The 20865-nt window shown below is 37.1% G+C and overlaps 1 protein-coding gene across 1 annotated transcript; it reads left to right on the plus strand.

Annotated features, from left to right (window-relative positions):
• The first annotated feature begins 1154 nt into the window (after nucleotides 1-1154).
• rexo1 (REX1, RNA exonuclease 1 homolog) lies at nucleotides 1155-12001 on the plus strand. Its single transcript, XM_082187574.1, has 16 exons — nucleotides 1155-1492; nucleotides 1924-3650; nucleotides 3836-3946; nucleotides 4921-5137; nucleotides 5226-5368; nucleotides 5454-5591; nucleotides 5687-5807; nucleotides 6331-6456; nucleotides 6809-6946; nucleotides 7866-7979; nucleotides 8094-8167; nucleotides 8726-8836; nucleotides 9029-9144; nucleotides 9227-9365; nucleotides 10663-10783; nucleotides 11000-12001. Exons 1-16 carry the CDS (start codon nucleotides 1306-1308, stop codon nucleotides 11086-11088), a joined length of 3672 nt encoding a protein of 1223 aa, XP_082043700.1. The 5' UTR covers nucleotides 1155-1305; the 3' UTR covers nucleotides 11089-12001.
• Nucleotides 12002-20865: the final 8864 nt, after the last annotated feature.

Raw genomic sequence — 20865 nt, forward strand, 5'->3', positions numbered from 1 at the left:
TTTCACAAATCAATGACCAATGCTATCTCATTGGATACTGGATACTGTTTAGTGGTAATTAACATGTTAATGTACGTCACTTGCCAGTGATAAATTAGGATTTCAAATATATTCTAATTATACCTTGTTTCTAATAGGCTGAGAAGTCCTGCTAATTGAGAGCTGAGATGGCATTCAGGTGTGTGCACCTGATCAAAAGCATTATAACAGGGTTTAGCGTCTGAAATCAAATTTTGTCTAAGTGATGGGTGTATTTGGACCATGTTGACACTGGACAGATTGCTTTTGTTATTGGACTCAATTGCGCATGTAGATTTGTATGTATAAGGTGAGTATAGTTTCTCTCACAGAAACTGTTTTGTGTAAAAAAAAAAAATTTTCATTTAGGATCATAATGTCTTGACACTAGATCTATTTCAAAGTGCAATGTGTTCACTTTTTTGGTTGATGAATTGTAGTAACTATCCGTTGAGGGAGGAAATGAACTACTTTGACTCAGCCTAAGATGGTTTATTGTCCATGGCTGGGCCCCCAGCTTTGTCTGGTTTTAGAGATTAGAGATTTTAGAGATTTTCTTTCTGGTCAAATTGGGTAGATAACTTTCCTAACAGCTGAATTCTAGCCTGGTATGGTTGTGTGTTTTTGTAATGGACATGCTAATATCAATCGAATAGTAAGGTATCCACTACTTGATTTCAAAATACAGTAGTTAACAAATTCTTGTTTTCCAGCTTGTTGCAGACCAAAGACGCTCTAGTGGGGGGAATGACTGAATTGCAGGCTATTTTTCATTGCTAAAATAAAGCTATTTGTGTGTTGTGTCCGTTATTATGAGCAATGTATGCACTCCTTCACACTCACCTCACCAATAAAATGGTATAACATTCAACCACACCTATAAACCTCTAGTAACACGTCTCAGTCCACTTAAATCACAAGTTGTTTGTTTAAAAGAAAAGATTAAGGCTCAATAATAAAGCCTAAAGCAGATTTTTAACGTGTTTTATAACAAACTCGTACAAGAGGCAGCAGTTGCTCGACAGAAAAACAAAACAAAAAACTCGACGCAGACGGAGTACGCTAATTCCCACAGGCAGACGATACGGGCAACTATATATTACGTAAAGAACGCGACGCTCGCTGGGGGCCTCGCGTGCCTCTGTCGCTCATAAAATATGGCGTCGTAGGAAGTCTGTTGTTGTCCGAAAGAAAGTGGCAACATACGGAAATGCAAATAACCACGCATGTATTGTCAAAAACATACCAGTTAAAAGGCAGATGAAGTGACAGTGGTTATGAAGCGCAATGTTGAGATCTACGGGGTTCTTTCGTGGGATTGACTGCCCGTTTTATTGTGAGAATAACAAAGGGAAAGCCGGTGCAGATGGGTGCAGCAGACCCTACTGTCACTTCAGACACAGCAAACAAAGACGAGCCGCCTCTGGGATATACGACATCAAAAAGACTAAAGCGCTTTCTGCGAGTCCAAACGGTGAATTAAAATGTCTTTGTGATCTCAGGTTTTCTTTTGTTCAGATAGTCTTTTGGTTCATGTACATTTAAATGCACAAACGATTTCTGCTGTGGAACAAAGAAACAAAAACAACCAACAGAATTTAATTGTGGATCTGTCAGTCAGTCCAATTGATGTATTATTAATAAACACTTTTTATAGCTTGGTATAAATGCTTTTACTGCTGACAGTTACCATTTATCCCTCAAATGTAGGTAGTAACTGGGAAATATTTGTTTTTGTTGTATGCAATAAATTATTTTCTGTATGTTAAGTTAATTTGACATTAGTGCAATATGTTTATATATATATATATATATATATATATATATATATATATATATATATAGTGTGTAATATATTGTTATGATTCTGCAGTTGATTTTTCAAATCTTGTGACGACTTTACAGATCAAGGATATGATCCATTCAGTCCGGAGGTTGTGAGACCGGGAAAGCATAATGGGGAGCCACCATCAAGCCTGTCAGCGGGTCAGGATGTGGACCTGGGGACCATGGAGTTGGAGCTGGTCAATCGGGCCATTGAGGCTGTTCGCAATGAGATGGAAAGGGAGAAGAAGAAGCTTTCTCGGATTGGAGATCAGGAATATGAACCCACCACGAGCGCTGTTAAAAGACCGAAGCCCCCTGCATCATCCCATCAGGGCTATGATCCTGGGAGCTATCAGATGGGCCAAGCGAGTGAGTACACCCCGTCCCCTCGCTCCAGCAAATACACTTTGGACTCGGAGAACAGCAGTAACAACGCCAGCGCGATGGAGTATGTGCCCACTGCTGTCTCCAAAACAAAAGTTAAAAAGGTGTTACCCCCGCCACCATCCCGTGTCAAGTTTAAATACACTCTGGATAATTCCAAACCAACAACGGACATGGAGTACGACCCGCTGTCAAACTATTCAGCTAAGCCGACTGTTAAAGAACAGAGAACTTTGTGTAAAGAGGGAGAGGGGAGAAAGAGATTTTATCCTAAAAAACAAGGGGAAGATGAGGAATATGTTCCAACGGCAAAAAAAACAAGGTCGTCGCCACCTAAGGCAGATGTCCCGAAGTACACTGCAAGTTTGTCTGAATCCGACGAGGAAAGTTCGGGGACAGAGTATCGGCCTATGTCCATAAGCCGCCTGCAGCGCAAGGGGATCAACATCGGCTTGAAACAGGAACGAGAGTCTGGTTTGATGGGACAGCAAAGAAAGCAGGTGTCTAAAATAGATGATGGCTTCTCACAGAGCGAATCGGAAGACATCCAGGATGTGGACAGGACAAACAAAAAGATGCATAAAAAGATGTCTATGAGTCAGTTGAAAAATGTTAAATCTGATAAGCCAAAAAAAGAGGAGAAAGACCCCAATAAGAAGATTCCAAAAGAAAGGCTGGAAAGTTCAAGTGTGAACAAGACGTCAAAAAATTCAAGTAAAAAAGAGAAGAACCAAAGTAAGACTCTGGATGGAAGCAGTAAGTCCAAGGAAAAGGTGCGGAAAGACGGAGCTGAGTCAAAGAGTAATGACGAAAAGAACAAGAAGATGGTTAAGATAAAGAGTGAACACAGCCAAAGGGAAAGAGAGAGAGGAAGTGGCGACATCAAGAAACCCAAAACGGACAAACCTGTAAAAAACGATAAGGTGCCATCCAAATTCAAGGACCAAAAGAACGGAAAACTTGAGAGCAGCTCAAAGGAGAAGTGCAAAATGAAAAGCAGCCATGGAAGTGGAAGTTCCAATAGCAGTAGCACTAAAGATAAAAGTAAAAAAAGCAGCTCGATCCTTGATCACAAAGAGGCAAGAGAGACCAAACAGAGGAATCTCAGCCACAAGGACTTGTTCGGTGCTGAGAGTGCCGAAGAGGATGATGAGGAAGACGGGAGGATAGTGAGGAAGTCTGCTTCTGCTTTTAAACGGGGAAGCCTCATGATTAATAAGAGGAAAACCTCTGAAGATACTTCATCATCGTCAGAGGATGATGATGATGATGATGATGGAGGTGGTGGTGGTGATGAAGCAGTGGACTACTCCTGTCTGCAGGAGGAGATGTATGACTCGGACCCCATGGAGGAGTGTCTGCGGATATTTAATGAATCCAAAGAGGTCAAGATGGAAGACAAAGGGAGACAAGCTAAGCTGGTACCACAAGGGAGTTTTTCCTTATTTCTCTAGTTCTGAGAATCATTTCAATCATTGTGATTACTCTAAAATGCTTTTATGGGGTTTTGAGGATGTGATTCAACATTTTGCTGGTGGTGGAAATTTCTGGATTTTCTGTTGCAACTGACAGTTTCACTTTCACTTTCATGTGTGTGTGTTTTTAGCCTTCAAGAGAACAGGAGGAGGATGATGAGGAGGAAGAAACGGAAAGCACTTTAACTACTCTCTTTCCTGGTCAGAAGAAGAGGGTGTCACATTTTAAAGCTCAAGGAAAGGTGGGTGTTGGAATGCAAATACATGTTCTCTCTTTTTGTGGTGTTTTTCATATTTGCATATTAGCTGTATTTGGTGTGCAACAGTTAGACTTTAAACAAGTTGAGACAGAATCTCGGACATTTTCTTAACTTGATAGAAGTAAATAGATATACTACTCTACTATTCACAAATTCTGGCTCAGTAAGATTTTTTTTTTAGAAGAAGAAGAAATAAATACTTTTATTCAGCAAGGACTAATTAAACTGATCAAAAGAGACCATGAAGACATTTATAATGTTCCAAAAGATTTATTTAAAAAATAAATTCTGTTCTTGTAAACTTTCTATTTATCAAAAAATCCTAAACTAATGTAATCATGGTTTCCACAAAAATGTTAAGCAGCACAGTTGTTTTTCGACTGCGATAAGAAATGTTTCTTGAGCACCAAATCAGCATATTAGAATGATTTCTGGAGGATCCTGTGGATCACCATTTTGAATTGGAGTAATATGCACACACAAAGCTTAAAAGCAGTATTTATCTGGCACTAAAATATTATTGAGAAATTAAGTTGACTGCATTTAACAGATACACAAAATACTACAAATAAAACTTAAAAGACCATAACTTAAATGAACAGCATTAACATAAGCCAAAAATTAGCTATAGCGTTTTGTCATACCTTTACTTGTTGGAAAAGTAGGTCATTACTGTATTGAGCTTCCCTATTTTGAAAACACCTGAGTTGTTGTACTAAAAAAGTGTAGACAAGGTAGTGTCTCTACTTTTATATAGTTACTCCACAACACTGCGTTTTAAGTGCCTAAAAAACATGAAAATGCAAATTAGATCAAGAAGTCAGGCGAAAAAAGCAAGTTCAGCCAAATAGGGTTCATAACGTATATTATTAAATGATAAATCCATAGTTGTGTTCAGATATTGAAGTTGTCCAGTTGTTTAATAATTGTTTGTTTTAATAATTCTCTTCATTCAGTCAGAGGCATCGATGAACGCTGTGCCGATGCAGCAGCGGAGGAAGACGGCGCAGGAGATCTGTTACCAGCGCATGCAGAAGGCCCAGCAGCAGGCGGCACAGCTGGCTGCTGCAGTGAAGACTGCGTCTGCATCGACCCAGCCAATACTGGGGCTCCCTGGAGAAAAACGACGGGTGGCACACCGGCCAAATGCCTCCCTGCCCTCCTCAAAGCCTGGTATGAATGGGTCCTACATTCAATCAGTTACAGCAGGATTAAGTTGTAGGAGTTAAAAACACATTTATCATTTCTTTTTGGGGATTAGCTGATGCCAGCAGTCAGGTGTTGTCACCCACCAGGGTGACAAAAGATCAGCTTTCAGTCAAAGCTCAAACGTCGGCAGGCATCCTGTCAAAGACCACATCCACTACAATGCAGAAGAGAGTTGCTCACACCCCCACCATGAAGGTAACGTCGCCCTATGGCTATAACAGTCATGTAACGTTTTTTTTTGCATATCTCCAATAAACACTCTCTTTTCTGCCCATCACAGAGCTCTGCCATGAAGCGTCCTGTCATTCCTGCTGAATTTGGGGCCAAGGTGCCCACTAATGTCCGTCAGCGTTACCTTAATATCTTCATTGATGAGTGCCTGAAGTTCAATTCCTCTGAACAGGGAGCCTTTCAGATGGTATGACGTCCAACGTCCATAATTTCATTTCAGTTAATGTCAACTCCCTGATATATCGTTGATGTGTATATTGTGGATGTCTTCTTTGCTCCCAGGCTCTGGAGGAAGAGAAGGTGGTGTATGACAGGAGCAGCAGTAAGAACATCTACCTGAATGTAGCTGTGAACACGCTGAAGAAGCTCCGCAGCAAGAGCACACCTATGTCCCCTGTCCTCAGTGCGTCTAACACACACTCTCTGATCAGTACTCCTGTTGTACTGTCATTATTGCTTTTGTAATTATTTATTGTTTAGTAGACATTCGTCTAAAATGACAGAGGGGAAATCTGGGGTTAAGTGCCTCTCTCAAGAGATTAACAGTAGTTTGTCTGGTTTGTGGGTCTCTGTTATTAAACTGTTATTGTTCATGAAAGAGTCCAAAAGTTTGAAACCAGATTTAAAATCTCAAATGTAAATCGAATTTATACCTGGAAATAAGAAACGCTTTAGAATTTTTTTGACCCAATTAAAACTAAGAAATGTTGTGATAAAAAATGTAACATTCTGCACTAATGAAATAAGCAAATTTGTGGAGTACATACAGCTTAAGTGCTTTTGTCAGATTGACATACCAAATACGAAGACATTACGAAATTAAGATAAAATACACTTTGCAATACATTTTTTTTTATATATATATATTTAAATATATGAATATAATATTCATCTTGTATTATTTATGAATTCTCTTTGTTCCACAGAGACCCCGGCTGTAGCTGGGAATAGAAAGGCTCAATCCCATGAAGAAGTACTTGGTGGACGGCTTGCTGCTACAACCAGCTTTACAATCAACCGCTCCGGCAAACAGCAGGATATGGACCTCAAAGGTACCTCAGTCCACTTCAGTTCATATTTTTATTAGATTTAATTGTTATTTGAGGTTTAGTTTTAGTCATTTTAGTACTTTAACTTATATTTCAGTTATTTTTCGGAAGCAAAATTTCTCGTTTAGGTTTTCTAAGTTTTGGTTTTTCTGATTTATTTCAATTAACGAAAATATTTTTAACAGTTTTAGTTACCTATAACAACACTTTCAGTTCCAATCTTACTCTCCCATGTCTAGGTGATTATTTTCATAGCGCTGTACAGTCTGAATGATATTAATGGGGTATTTCCAGAGACAGATCTATTTACAGGTGTTTTTCTATTTTCTATTTCTATTTTCATGCTGGTTTTCAGGTGCCATTCTCTACAAAATACTGAAAAAGTATGCAATGACTGAAGAACAGCTGCAGGAGCATGGCTACCCCAGACCTCACCCCGAGATGTCGGGTCACGCTGTCGTCCATAACCTTCCAGAAAAGAAAAACAATGACCGTAAGTTCCATTTTGATGGTTTTTGACCACTTCTTTGATGCAAATTTTTCACAATTCACCCTGTAACACAGAGCCCAACCACTAGGTGGCACTACGCTCAAACTTTTATCACCCCGGCATAAGCCAATATAGTTTTGTTTTTCATGGACACAGTGCATCACTTAAAGTCCCCCTGTGGTGAAAATCAAGTTTTTTATGTTGTTTATATGCCAAACCATATGGAAATTCATAAGTCCAACACCATTGCTGAGTATTTTCTCCTTAAAACTGCAGTGAACCATAGACATTCTCAAAAACGCGGTTTGAAATCATTCACAAACTACTTTGTAACCAATCACATCAACTTGTGATCGTCAACGAGTGAATCTCTGAGCTGGTGTGAGTGAGTGGAGGCGGGGATAATTTGCATATTCATAGAACCGCATATACTAAATGAGGCAAGTGTGTGGAGTTACATTCAAGCTATTTTAAGGCATGAATAAAAAAAAATTCAATGAAAAAACGCTTTAAATGTCATTTTGATGATCAACGATGAGTTTTAAGGGATACAATTATTGACCACAGGGGGACTTTAAACATTTAATATGACATGACCATAATAAAGTTCATAGTTCAGGTAGAATGAGGCAGGAACCGGCAAACGTTCAACATAAACTTTAATCACAAAATAAACAAACAACAAAGTGAAAGTAAAGCCGCAGCCCCTCAAGGACTACTGCGGCATAAACAAAGCCAAAACAACAACTTAAAATGTCCCAGGCCTGGTCCTCTCTTGTCTTCCACTGTCGTCACTCCTCCTTTTATCCTCCCGGAGCCTGCTTCTCGCCACAATGACACTTAATTACATTTGAAAATATCTTCCCTTCCCATAACATTTGCTATTTTGATTTTGATGAATTGTCCTGTATGTCTTCCTCAGCTTTTTCCAAAATCTGTAGTCGATGTGGCGCGGAGTACAAGATAAATGCTAACGGCAGCTGTGTGCGTAAGGAGGAGTGCAGTCACCACTGGGGAAGATTACGCAGAAACAGAGGTGGGTATGTGTATTGTGTATGTATGAGACGTGGGAGGAGATTCTGCAATGATCGTACGACTGCTTCATGTATTTCAGTGCATATTTAATGCCATGTTTGTGTGTCTTATGTAGTTCCAGGAGGTTGGGAGACACTTTACAACTGCTGCTCTGGTGCGGTTGGTTCTCCTGGATGTGAAGTGTGTAAAGTAGGTCTCATCTTGGGTCTTCTTCTCCAACAAACTTTTCTTAAATCTAAAATGAGATATTCTTCTAAATGCCCTTAAATAACCTATAAAATGTAATAGTCATATATTATAGATAATATCAAAGTAAATGTTACATATTAGTTATTAGTAATGTTACAATAATGTTGCAAATCTCCAATAATATAACAAATTTATTATTATAATGTTACTAGGCAATGGTTTTATTTTTTAACAAAAAACTTTTTTATTTAATTTATTTATTTATTGATATTATAGCCTTTGATATTGACAAATAGCTAAATAAATAAATGTACTTCATCTTACAAATATGTAATTATATTATTGCTGATGACAAACATATTTTTGTTGGCGTACATGAGATAAAAAAGGTTGTTCACACTACTTTAAGGTATCTAGAAGTCTTTTTCTAGTTGAATCCACTGGTTGAAGCAGGCAAAGCTTTTAAGAAGGTGTTTAGAGTAAGTATTATGTTCAGTAATGTGTATGAAGTCTCTGAAGGACTAGAATAACTGTTTTTGCTGTTCCCTTTTTCTTCAGCAACATGTACAAGATGGCCGTAAAGAGTCCTTGGATGGTTTTGTGAAGACTTTTAGCAAACCGTTGCCAGTAGATGAAAATGCTGGTGTCTACGCCTTGGACTGTGAGATGGTGAGAATAACAGTTATTGAATTACACCCACACTTATTTAAGTTGGAAATTAAAAGCCTCATGAAAGAAACAGGATGCGGTTGTCGGTGAGTTTATAGTTTTATAAAGCTGATAATATTACAAGCAGCTTTAAACCTTTATTTAATCTGATTAAATGCTGTAACCTTTTTCAACTCAATACTTGTTTTATAGTGCTACACAAAGCAAGGTTTGGAGCTGACCAGAGTGACTGTCATTAACTCTGACCTCAAAGTTGTCTATGACACGTTTGTCAAGCCAGGGAGCAAAGTGGTGGATTACAACACACGGTAGGAATTGTGTTAAGAGATTTGCCATTCATTTGCCTTTCAGTTTTCCAGTTTCAATTACACCTGTGTCTGTTATGTTCAGGTTTTCAGGTGTGACACAGGATGATCTGGAGAACACCACCATCACCCTGAGAGACGTGCAGGCGGTGCTGCTGAGCATGTTCAGTGCTAAGTCCATTCTAATTGGACACAGTCTTGAGAGTGACCTGTTTGCGCTCAAGGTTCACTCAAACACTGTCTTTATAATGATCCAAAACCTAATGTGCTGCCTCCCTAGATAGCATTTTTAGGAATTTGAAGTGTGCTTGTGATACAAAGGCTGGTCCAAACAGCAACTTTATAAGATACAAATTCTAAGTATGCAGTCGTATATGTGGTATTGGATATATCCTTCATAAATAAAGCAGTCCCAGAATGCATTGCGATAAGAAAGAGAACATTCAATATAAATATTCTATAAATATTCTAATATATTATATTATATTATGTCATATATTATATTAGATATATTAGATATTAAGAGTGATATTTATGTTGAATAGTCTGTTCTATTTCTCATCGCAATTCATTTTGGGATTGCTTTATTTTATACATATGTACTGTATATACACACACTACTATGAAAAAATAGAGATTTGGTTTAGGTTTTGGAAAGAAATACTCAATATAATATTTTTGTGAAAACCATGATACATTTTTTTATTTCAGGATTCTTTGATGAATAGAAACTTCAATGAACAACATTTATTTGAAATAGAAATCTTATTCCAATCTTGTATCTTGGTTTCAACAAATATATTAAGCAGCAAAAACTTTTTTTAATAATGATAATAATAAGAAATAAGACAAATCAGCATATTAGAATGATTTCTGAAGGACATGAAGACTGGAGTTTTTAGCTTTGCTATCACAGGAATAAATTACATTTTATAATACATTAAAATACAAAACAGTAAATTGTAATAGTTTTACTCTATATTATTATTTTTACTGTATTTTTATCAAATAAATGCAGCCTTGGTGAACATAACAGACTTCTTTCAAAAACATTTAAAAAACTTTTTTTTGTGTTCAAAATGTATATAATAATCGAGTACACCATGAATCCATTTTCCAAACTGAGTTTTTGTCTTATCCTGAACCACTACGGTACACCTATAATAAGTGTTTATATTCATACTATTTTAGACTGGTTCGGGTCGTACCACTGCAGAGTAGCCCAGTACCTGCGTGACTCGTCATAGACATATACAGAGAGAAGTAGCTCCGGCTACAATGTTCTTCCGCAAAACGCATACAGTTCTGTTTATTAACTGCTAGATTGCCAAAAGTTATGGACTGCAGCTTTAATTATTCCAAACTTTTGACCAGTCGTGCATGTGTGTGGATGAAAGAAAGAAAGAAAGAAAGAAAGAATGAGTACAGTTATGTAGCATAGTAGGGTTTGGAACAGTGCCATTTTCATCTTTTAATGAATATTTATTAACATAATTGTGCTATCTGTTCTCTGTTTACTAGCTTATTCACAGCATGGTCGTGGACACCGCCATTGTGTTTCCTCACCGCCTGGGTCTGCCCTACAAACGTGCCCTGCGAAACCTTATGGCCGACTACCTCAAACGCATCATACAGGACAGTGGTGAGGATGTTAATCTGCTCTAATCTGCATCATCAGTATCAGCTTTCTTAGGTCAAACACACCAAAAAATGAACAGGCTATATATGGCCAATCTGGCCTGGATATGAGATTCATCTTATTTTATCTAGCTGTTGAAGGAATGTTTCATAATAATATTATAATTATTATTTGAATAATAATATCTGGGCTGTATTTGCTTTTCCTGTCTCTTTACAGTGGAGGGGCATGACTCTAGTGAGGATGCCCGGGCCTGCATGGAACTCATGATCTGGAAGATCAAAGAAGATGCCAAGGTGAAGAGATGACCTCTGACCCTGCCAGTTCTCTCTCACCATGTTATGACTTGGAATGATTTTCGATGAACAGAGTGTCATAGAGGAAGAGTCACTGAAGCTCTTCATAATGGGCCGTGCGTCACATGGGTCGGATAAACTCTGTCAGGGTAAATGCTGCAGTTTGAATGATGGGGAAAGAAAGAGAAGGACTAACACAAAGGGGAGGAGACCTGTGGGAATAATGTGACAGATTGCAAAGCCCGGACCACCACGGCTCCTAGCAACCGGAGCTAGTGCCCTATGAAACAAGCAATCCCAATTCTCACCACGTTAAAAATATACCTTATTATGGCCGTAATTATCATGGACATAAGTGGACATGGATTGGGCTGAGGGTAAATTACCTTTTGTTGAGTTAAAGTATTCTCTATTTTTTTTTCCCAGCAGTATTTTTTGTTTGTTTTCAAGAGCCCTAGCCCTCCCAAATCATCAGTTTTGATGTTTTAATGTTCACTTTAGGTGAAGTGACTCCAGGTGTCGTTCCTGGAAGGTCAATGTGTTGCACTATACGGATATAGTTGTATATTAAATCCACAATTATACTTGAAACCATGTTTTTCAGCACTGATGTGATGTCACTTCCTCTAGTAATAATGTATAGCAATCCACACACTTAAAATCGCTGTCTATGTAGCTGCGAATATGTAAAACTAGATCATTCTGTCATCCAATGTCTTGTAAGCCAGACTCAGTATTATTACATGTACTCAAATTAGTACAATTTATTTACACATTCAGATTTGTTAGTGATTTGTTCACTTAATTCATGAGCTGACAGGACAATTTAAAAAAAAAAAAAAAAACTGTTTACTTTGATTTACTTTTTAGTTTAATTTGTATTAGGTCATTTAAGCTATAAAACTTTGTAAATTGACACACTAAATGTTATGTCATTTGTGCAGGCCTGCCACCTTAAACACATCAACACATCAGACTGCTCCTAAAAATGCAACTTTCAATATTTCTCTAAACTAAAGATCAAGATGGCTGTACAGTGTTTTGTAATGTTATTAAATTAGTTGACATTAATGCCATGAGCTGTAAATAAGTTGTATCTAAGCTGTTTTTGTAGCTGTTTAGTTATTTATATTAAAAGCTATAAATAAAACTATCACAAATTTTATTTAAAAAAAAGTTATTCCCACCTAAGCATTCATATATTACACATTATAAAAAGTCTATATACTACCACTAACATATACACTACCATTCAAAATGTTATGGTCAGCAAGATTTTGTTTTTAAATTAGTACTTTTATTTAGCAAAGAATACTGAAAAAAGTTTCACAAAAAAGTTTCCACAAAAACTTTAAGGAGCACAACTGTTTTCAACATTGACCTTAATATTTAGAAATGTTTCTTGAGCACCAAATCATTATATTAGAATGATTTCTGAAGGATCATGTGACACTGAAGACTGGAGTAATGCTGCTGAAAACTCAGCTTTGCCATCACAAGAATAAATCACAATTTAAAAATATAAACCTTTTTTAAATATAGTAATATTCCACAATATTACTGTTTTACTGAACTTTTATCACATTAATGCAAACTTGGTGTGCATAAGACACTTATTTCAGTGTCCCAAGTGAATTTCCAAACACACACGGATGTCAAGCTTTTGATTGAGAATGTTCTCTGATCTTTTATCCTGACCTGTCAGTTCCACTTCACCATCTTCCTCCAGTTATTTTGTATGTCTATATATGAGACCTTTTCCAGCAGGTGCCTGGCTAAGAACTCTTTCTTCAGCAGCTGTTTTCTCGGTCAACAAAATGACACAAAGAGCCTGTGGAGGCGTAGAGGGGAGGTCTATTGTATCCTGCTCACCACAGGCCCATGTGTTTACCCTGGGCCCCAGCCATCTCATGTCACAGTCCCGGACCCCAGGTATTAAAAACAACGGCAGGATCAATATCTCGCACAATGTCGGGGTGGCCGGGAAGGGGGGCGGGGCGGCTCTCACTTGTGTTTATTGAGTGATTTGAAGATTTGAGCATGTGCAGTGAAACAGCTTAAAGTCTTGTTCATTATCAAGTTCGATCAGTCACTCTTCTGATCACCTTTGACTGCTGGGGGTTACCCAAGAGAGGAGGGATGCTCATGGGCAAATTGTAGTGTTTTTACAATTTGGTTTGATATTTAGTCATCTGATGCAATGACATTCATACATTTTTATATAAAGAGATCAGTTTATATATTAAAGGAATTTGTGAGCTACACTAAGCAAGAGAAGTAAACCTGTTACCACCTCCAACCTGAAAGAATAGTATATGCTAATCGCATATCATAGGTCATTAGCCCATTGTACAATCTTGTCACCTAATTAGGCGATTGATCCTCTAGTTATGTCCTATATTGATCCATAAGACTTAAGATAAGCCAGACTCATGCCATGATCTGGCTTAAAAGGTTTTGGTTAAATTTGAGTCCACAGAGACTCAAAGAAAGCCTTCAGTTGAGTGTCTGACGCTTGTCTTTGGTTAATGCTGTCTTGTTAGTGCAAATTAATGTCAGTGTGTAACGGCCACTGCTCTTCTTTGTATATGAGATGAATCTGATCAATTACTTTAGTAACTCTTTTAATACTTTGTTTCAGAACATGCAGTTTTTTTTGTTTTGTTCGTTGGGTCCGTGTTGGTAAAGCATTATTTAGATTTTTAGGTTTTGTCATTATTTATGGGTTGTTTGGTGAAGGGCTCACACTCAAATTTTGCAAATATTATTGTAGGGTTTGTTGTATTTGGCTGCATATGCAGTTTAGTCTGAGAGATCACTGAATCATTCAGTATCAGCTCGTTATACTGCTGTTTTTATTTTTGAATGTGCATCCAACATGGTTGGTTGTCTTGGATGAAATATTTTACAAGTAAAATATTAATGTATTTTATTGTAGAGTATTTCTATGTGTTTCTATTTCTGTTCTTGGACATTGTTTGTATTATTAATAATATTTCTCTGTGACTACGTTTTAAAGACATCCTTTTTAGAGATACTAAACTTTTGTGAGTTTGGCTATAAAAACTTTTTTTTAGCATATTAGTTTTATTGTTTATTTGATCTTCCAATTATTACTTGCAAAAATAGTTACCATGTAAGTGATTATTTTTCAAGTAAAATTTTGAAATAAAACCGATAGATAGATAGATAGAGACAGATAGATAGATAGATAGATAGATAGATAGATAGATAGATACGACATATAGATAGATAGATAGATAGATAGATATAGATAGATACAGACAGATAGATAGATAAAGACAGACAGATAGATAGATAGATAGATAGATAGATAGAGATAGATAGATACAGACAGATAGAAACATACAGAGATAGATAGATAGAGATAGATAGATACGACATATAGATAGATAGATAGATAGATACAGACAGATAGAGACAGACAGACAGATAGATAGATAGATAGATAGATACAGATAGATAGAGACAGACAGATAGATAGAGACAGATAGATAGAGACAGATAGATAGATACAGACAGATAGATACAGACAGATAGAAACAGACAGATAGATAGAGACAGACAGATAGATAGATAGATAGATAGAGACAGATAGATAGAGACAGATAGATAGAGACAGATAGATAGAGACAGATAGATAGAGACAGATAGATAGACAGATAGATAGAGACAGATAGATAGACAGATAGATAGAGACAGACAGATAGATAGATAGATAAAGACAGACAGATAGATAGATAGATAGATAGATAGATAGATAGAGACAGACAGATAGATAGAGATAGATAGATAGATAGATAGATAGATAGATAGATAGATAGATAGATAGATAGATAGATACGACATATAGATAGATAGATAGATAGATACAGACAGATAGAGACAGACAGACAGATAGATAGATAGATAGATAGATAGATACAGATAGATAGAGACAGACAGATAGATAGATAGATAGAGACAGATAGATAGATAGAGACAGATAGATAGATAGAGACAGATAGATAGAGACAGATAGATAGAGACAGATAGATAGAGACAGACAGATAGAGACAGACAGATAGATAGATAGAGACAGACAGACAGATAGATAGAGAGAGACAGATAGATAGATAGATAGATAGATAGATAGATAGATAGATACGACATATAGATAGATAGATACAGACAGATAGATACAGATAGATAGAGACAGACAGATAGATAGAGACAGACAGATAGATACAAACAGATAGGTAGATAGAGACAGACAGATAGATAGAGACAGACAGACAGACAGATAGATAGACAGATAGATAGATAGATAGATAGATAGATAGATAGATAGATAGATAGATAGATAGATAGATAGATAGATAGATAGATAGATAGATAGATAGATAGATAGAGATTTTCCTACTAACTGGGTCTTCATCATGCAAATATATTTATATTTTTTAATTTTAGTCCATTTAAAACTGCTTGTAAATGCTGCTTTTTATGGCATTTAAACACAAGTTCATGAGTTAACTGGTAGATAAACAGTTGATCAGTGAGGATCAGTCCACTATCAGTGTAAACATCTGGTGCACGTTTTTACTCCTGCTGTGCGTTTGTTTTGTTTTGTTTTATGTTCGATAGCTTTTGTGTTTGTATGTTCAGAGGCTCTTTTGAGAATATCTCTGGGTGCCTCTTATGGAGCTTAAACTGTGCCGCTGACCTCACGCTTCTGGACCCTCACTGCGCAGGGTCAGAGGCCAAGCTATAGCCACATCGATTTCCCCCTCTGAAGAAGTCTTTAGTCCCACAGCACTTCTTCTGAGGCCCCCCTCACACACTCCTGTCCACACAGAGCTGCCCAGAGAGCCAATTGTGCTGTGCTGGGATCGATCCAGCGAGTGTCTGAGGGGCCTCTTGGTTAAGCGGCTCTCTCTCAGATAACTGACAACTACAAAGCTCTCCTCTTGACAGGCGCTTGTCAATACAAATTTCCACTATTGATAAGTAATTAAAGAAAGGGAGAGCATTCTGCTCCTCACTCCAACATCTGTTAAACAGGACCTGTAAACAAAACCTCTCAAAAGGCTAAATGAACCCCCTCTGTCCTTCTCTAGAGCCCCCCTGTAGTTTTAAACCAATCCAAATCATATTAAAACGCTTTCACTTAGCTTCAGCTTTAGGACGTCCATTGAGATAAAAGGTCCAATTCTGCTCATAAAGGCCACTCTGCAGCACAAAAGAGCAAAAGTTTCTTTAAACTCAAAACTGAGCGCTACTAGCACTCCAAACCATCAATAAAAGTATTGTTCACATTTCATTTCTTATATAAAGTTTAAACCCTGTTACAATCTTAAAGGATTTTCACATTTAGGGCCAGATTTACTAAACAGGGCAAATTAGCTCGAGAGCGCAATCCCATAAAAGCGCCATACTGACGATGCGCAAAATAAAGAACACAGACGCAGCCGGATCATTTCCATAATGACCAACGCAATCTACCAAGAGCTGCGAAAATTAGCGTCTGGATTTAGACGTGCTTTTCTGGGGGCGGTAAATAATGGTGCAAATACCAGTAAATTGACTAGCGCAAACCTTAGTAAATCACCTTGCATTTAAATTCCCTCCTCCCATAAATTTAGCGTCTGAAAGGTTAGAAAATCTGGCCCTTAAAATTGGGTTAACAGATTCCTGGGATATTTTTTCCATGTTTCACAAATTCACAATGGTTAGGAATTATGGTTCTTGTCATCACAATGTGCATGTGTAAACTGGGTTTGCAGTCTTGTTTTCATATTTTCATGGTCAGTCTCATTGATTGGACGAACACAGCAAGTGATCTACTTAAATTTCCACTTGTATTGCATCAGATATATTCCTGTCCAGTTTGTCTCGAGTATAGGCCAAGGCTTTCGGAACGTAACCGTAAGAATAAAACAGTCGCTTTAATTAAATGAAAGCATTTTTCGCCATTGTTTGACGTGACAAAGAAACAAACAACATGATAGTTTCTATGCAAAGCTCATGAATATATAATGAGGCTAGTGCTGTTCAGTTTTGCTGATCAACTGCCTTAGCCTACATCCTCAGGGCCTGTTCACACAAAATGCATTTTTTTGCGTTCCACTACGCTATTTTCATTGTTTTTCTAATATGGAAACATACGCTAGACGGACGTGTTTGACCGTTGTGGTTGTGTTCACGTCTTTGTGCACAAAACACAGCGCTCAAGTTAAAAAAATAAAAAAATAAATCTGTTCCATTGCTTACATCTCACATTTAAAAAACGTTTAAAAGGGTTAGTTCATCCAAAAATTTAAATTCTGTCTGTAATTACTCGTTCCCAACCCGTAAGACCTTCGTTCATCTTCGGAACACAAATGAAAATATTTTTGATGAAATCATCAACGTCATTGCAACTTTCAAGGCCCAGAAAGGTGGTAAAAACATTGTTAAAATAGTCCATGTGACTACATTAGTTCAACCTTAATGTTATGAAGCAATGAGAATACTTTTTGTGTGCATAAACAAACCCTAAAGTAACGACTTTATTCAACAATCTATTCTCTTCCATGTCATTCTCATTGTGAGCCAACGTTCTGACGTAGAACCCAGAAGCGTTGCGCTGTTATACTATGTCAACAGCGTATGAGAATGACATGGAAGAGAGATTGTTGAATAAAGTCGTTTCTTTAGGTTTCAAAACCTTTTTTACAAAAAGTATTCTCATTGCTTCATAACATTAAGGTTGAACTAGTCACATGGACTATTTTAACAATGTTTTTACCACCTTTCTGGGCCTTGAAAGTTGCAATGACGTTGCTGTCAATGGAGGGACAGAAAGCTCTCAGGTTTCATCAAAAAGATCTTCATTTGTGTTCCGAAAATGAACAAAGGTCTTAGGGGTTTGGAATGACATGAGGGTGAGTAATTAATGACAGAATTTTTATTTTTGGGTGAACTAACCCTTTAAAAGGGAAAAAATGCAAAGTCTAGAAATGTGCTTTTTTAAAGTTGAACTTGTTACTGCTTTTAAGCGCCGACCCACCGAATGATGTGACCGTAGTAAGCACTATATTGCGATAATCCGACCTGCTCCTAATCCCAATCCTAATCCTAACTGAACCATCACTACAGCGCCTATTAGGGTCACAGAATTCGATGGGTCTCACAATTTGGCACCACACCGATTCACAAAGAACGCATTTTTGCTGTTAAAATCACACGACTCAGGTCAGTGGAATGATAAAATGCAAGGTCTAAAGAGAAGGTTTTTAAAAGTTGAATTTATTTGAACTCGAGCGCCGCGTTTTTAGAAAGCTGCATCATGCGCGAGACACTTGTGCAGTGGAATAAAAAAACATATTCTGTGTGAATGGCTCCTTTGAACGGTGTGCCTCATATGGGTTCTCCTCAATACTATACCAGTTCTATTTATTTAATCATCCATCTTTTTGCTTGTCATTTTTCGTTTATGAAAAACTGATTCAAACTGAGCGAAATTAAGCAAAAAATATAGTTTATGAGTTTGAAACTCTGTAAAGAGTTTACCCTATAGTCTGTCCTGTGTTTTTAATGCTGCTAATCTGTGTCTTTGTAAGTGGATCCACTAGCACACATCCTCTAAACCCCTTAAACTCTACAGACAGGGTCTAAACCTCCAAAGCTTGACTATTGCTGGGCACTAAGACAAATTAATGGGTTTGCATCCAATTACACCCATGTAAATAAACATCTGAATGAGAAAATTCCAGATGCATCCACCACTTTGTTGTCTCTTTAAAGCTGTCGAGTGGGTCGGGGTAAAGCCGAAACGCAATTTTAGCAGGAGATGAAAACTCAGCTCTCATTACGGACTGAGCCGGAGTTATGAGGTGGGGATGGTGTGTGTTTGGGGTTTGGAGGGGGCATTGCACCGGGGCGGTGGTTTACGGGGAGGGGGTCACACACAACCAGCGTCTTTGTGTGGCTCTAATCCTCCCAGCCAACACAGCTTTGGCCAGGTTTCATCATGAAAGTGCCATGAAATAACTACTTTTTTTTCTTAGCAGCAAATCTCCACTAATCCCGCAGGCTGAAGAGACAAAGGCTTCTGGGCTCTGAGCTCCAAGCTTTTAATGGGGTTCAGAGGCTGCTCAGCTAAGGTTCTTCTAAATGACTTATTTTGAGAGGACACTAATACAGCTTGACAGGCAAGAACATCGCAAAGGGAGAAAAAAGCAGAGCCTTGAACACAGGGAGAAAAACTTCAGCACAATTCCACGATAGTTTGAAAGGTCAGTCAGGTGTGAAAATATCAGAAATGTGGAAAGTGTTGGTCGAGATGAGCTGTTGCCATTTGACGGCTCAAAAAAGATATCAGAGAGACTTACAATGATATAAAGCATTAAATCTCCAAGCAGTAAAACATTTACAACTGGCTTTTGCCCACCAACAAATATTTATTTTTAAGCACTTTTTTTCTCCCGTCTACAAACTAATTTCACAGTTTTTAGAGGTGTAAGAAAAAGGTAATGAGTTTTACTGATATAAAGTATAGAAACTGTATCAGAACTTTCTTGTATTAAAATGTACAGTCTGTCCTAAAACATACGTATAAAAATCTCCAAAGACACAATATATTGTACAATGTAAAAACAATTATGTTTATGAAGGCCAAAATTAGCAAATATGGACAGAATGTGAGCCGTTTACAATGTTACAAAAAAAAAGTGATATAAAGTCATGGAATATAGCTTTAATGTTTTTTTGTGACTGGTATGTTTATGCATAAAGTAATCATTTAAAAAAAATCGAACAATATGGATCATATTCAATATCTCTGTTACTCGTGGAGAAGAAAAGATAAGTAGCCTATCCTTAACTGAACAGAGCTGCTCACACTTACATGTTCTGTGAAACAAAAAAGAGAAAAAAACACATGCTTATAGTAAGAAACCAGTTACAATTTAAAGTTTAAATTTATAGACATTTTAAGAAAGAATTAATTTACCTTTTGAGTGTGTTGATAGTCTGTGTAATTTAATGGCTGAGCTCTATAGAAAATCAGTAATGAGGAGGCTTTGACAAATACAGATTTGAAAAACAAAAAGGCGGGAATAAAGAACCCTAAACTCTAACACAAAGAACCATTTCAGCATAAGGATACTTCAGGATGATAAGATTCTAAATAGAACTTTTACTACGTACAAAGAACCTTTAAAGTATCATCTCAAAAGTTTAAAGTCGGTAGGATTTTTAAATGTTAAAAGTCTCTTTTGCTCAAAAAGGCTGCATCTATATAATCCAAAATACATTAACCAAAAAACAGTAATATTGTGAAATAGTACTCCTGTTTTCTGCTTTAAAATATTTTAAAATGTAATTTATTCCTGTGATGGTCAGACTTCAGTGTCACATTATCCTTTAGAAATAATTCGAATATGCTGATTTGGTGCTCTTATTATCTATGTTGAAAACAGTCTTTTTGTAGACACCATGATCAATTTTTTGGGATTCTTTGATGATTAGAGAGTTGATGAAAAGAACAGCATTTATTTGGAATAGAAATATTTTGCAACATTAGGAATGTCTTTACTGTCACTGTGATAAATTTAAAATGTGCCAAAAGTAGAATCAAACGAATAATCAAAGTGTTCAGCAAATATAGCTGCACTAGCATTTCATTAATATTCCCATAGACTTTTGTAAAAATATAGAGAGATCTTATTGTGTAAATCTGCCTTTCTAATAAAGACCAGAATTCCATGACTGTCCGGATACAAACAAACAATCCTTTCCAGCAGGAAA

The sequence above is a fragment of the Leuciscus leuciscus genome (assembly GCF_965113295.1).
Source record: "Leuciscus leuciscus genome assembly, chromosome: 13".
Classification (NCBI taxonomy): Eukaryota; Metazoa; Chordata; class Actinopteri; order Cypriniformes; family Leuciscidae; genus Leuciscus; species Leuciscus leuciscus.

Bases quoted from the DNA above. Each gene is read 5' to 3' on its own strand.
- rexo1 (XM_082187574.1), top strand. From the start codon at position 1,306: ATGTTGAGATCTACGGGGTTCTTTCGTGGGATTGACTGCCCGTTTTAT. The intron at 5,808-6,330 runs GTGCGTCTAACA...TTTGTTCCACAG, and splicing joins ACCTATGTCCCCTGTCCTCA to AGACCCCGGCTGTAGCTGGG. The intron at 6,457-6,808 runs GTACCTCAGTCC...GCTGGTTTTCAG, and splicing joins GCAGGATATGGACCTCAAAG to GTGCCATTCTCTACAAAATA.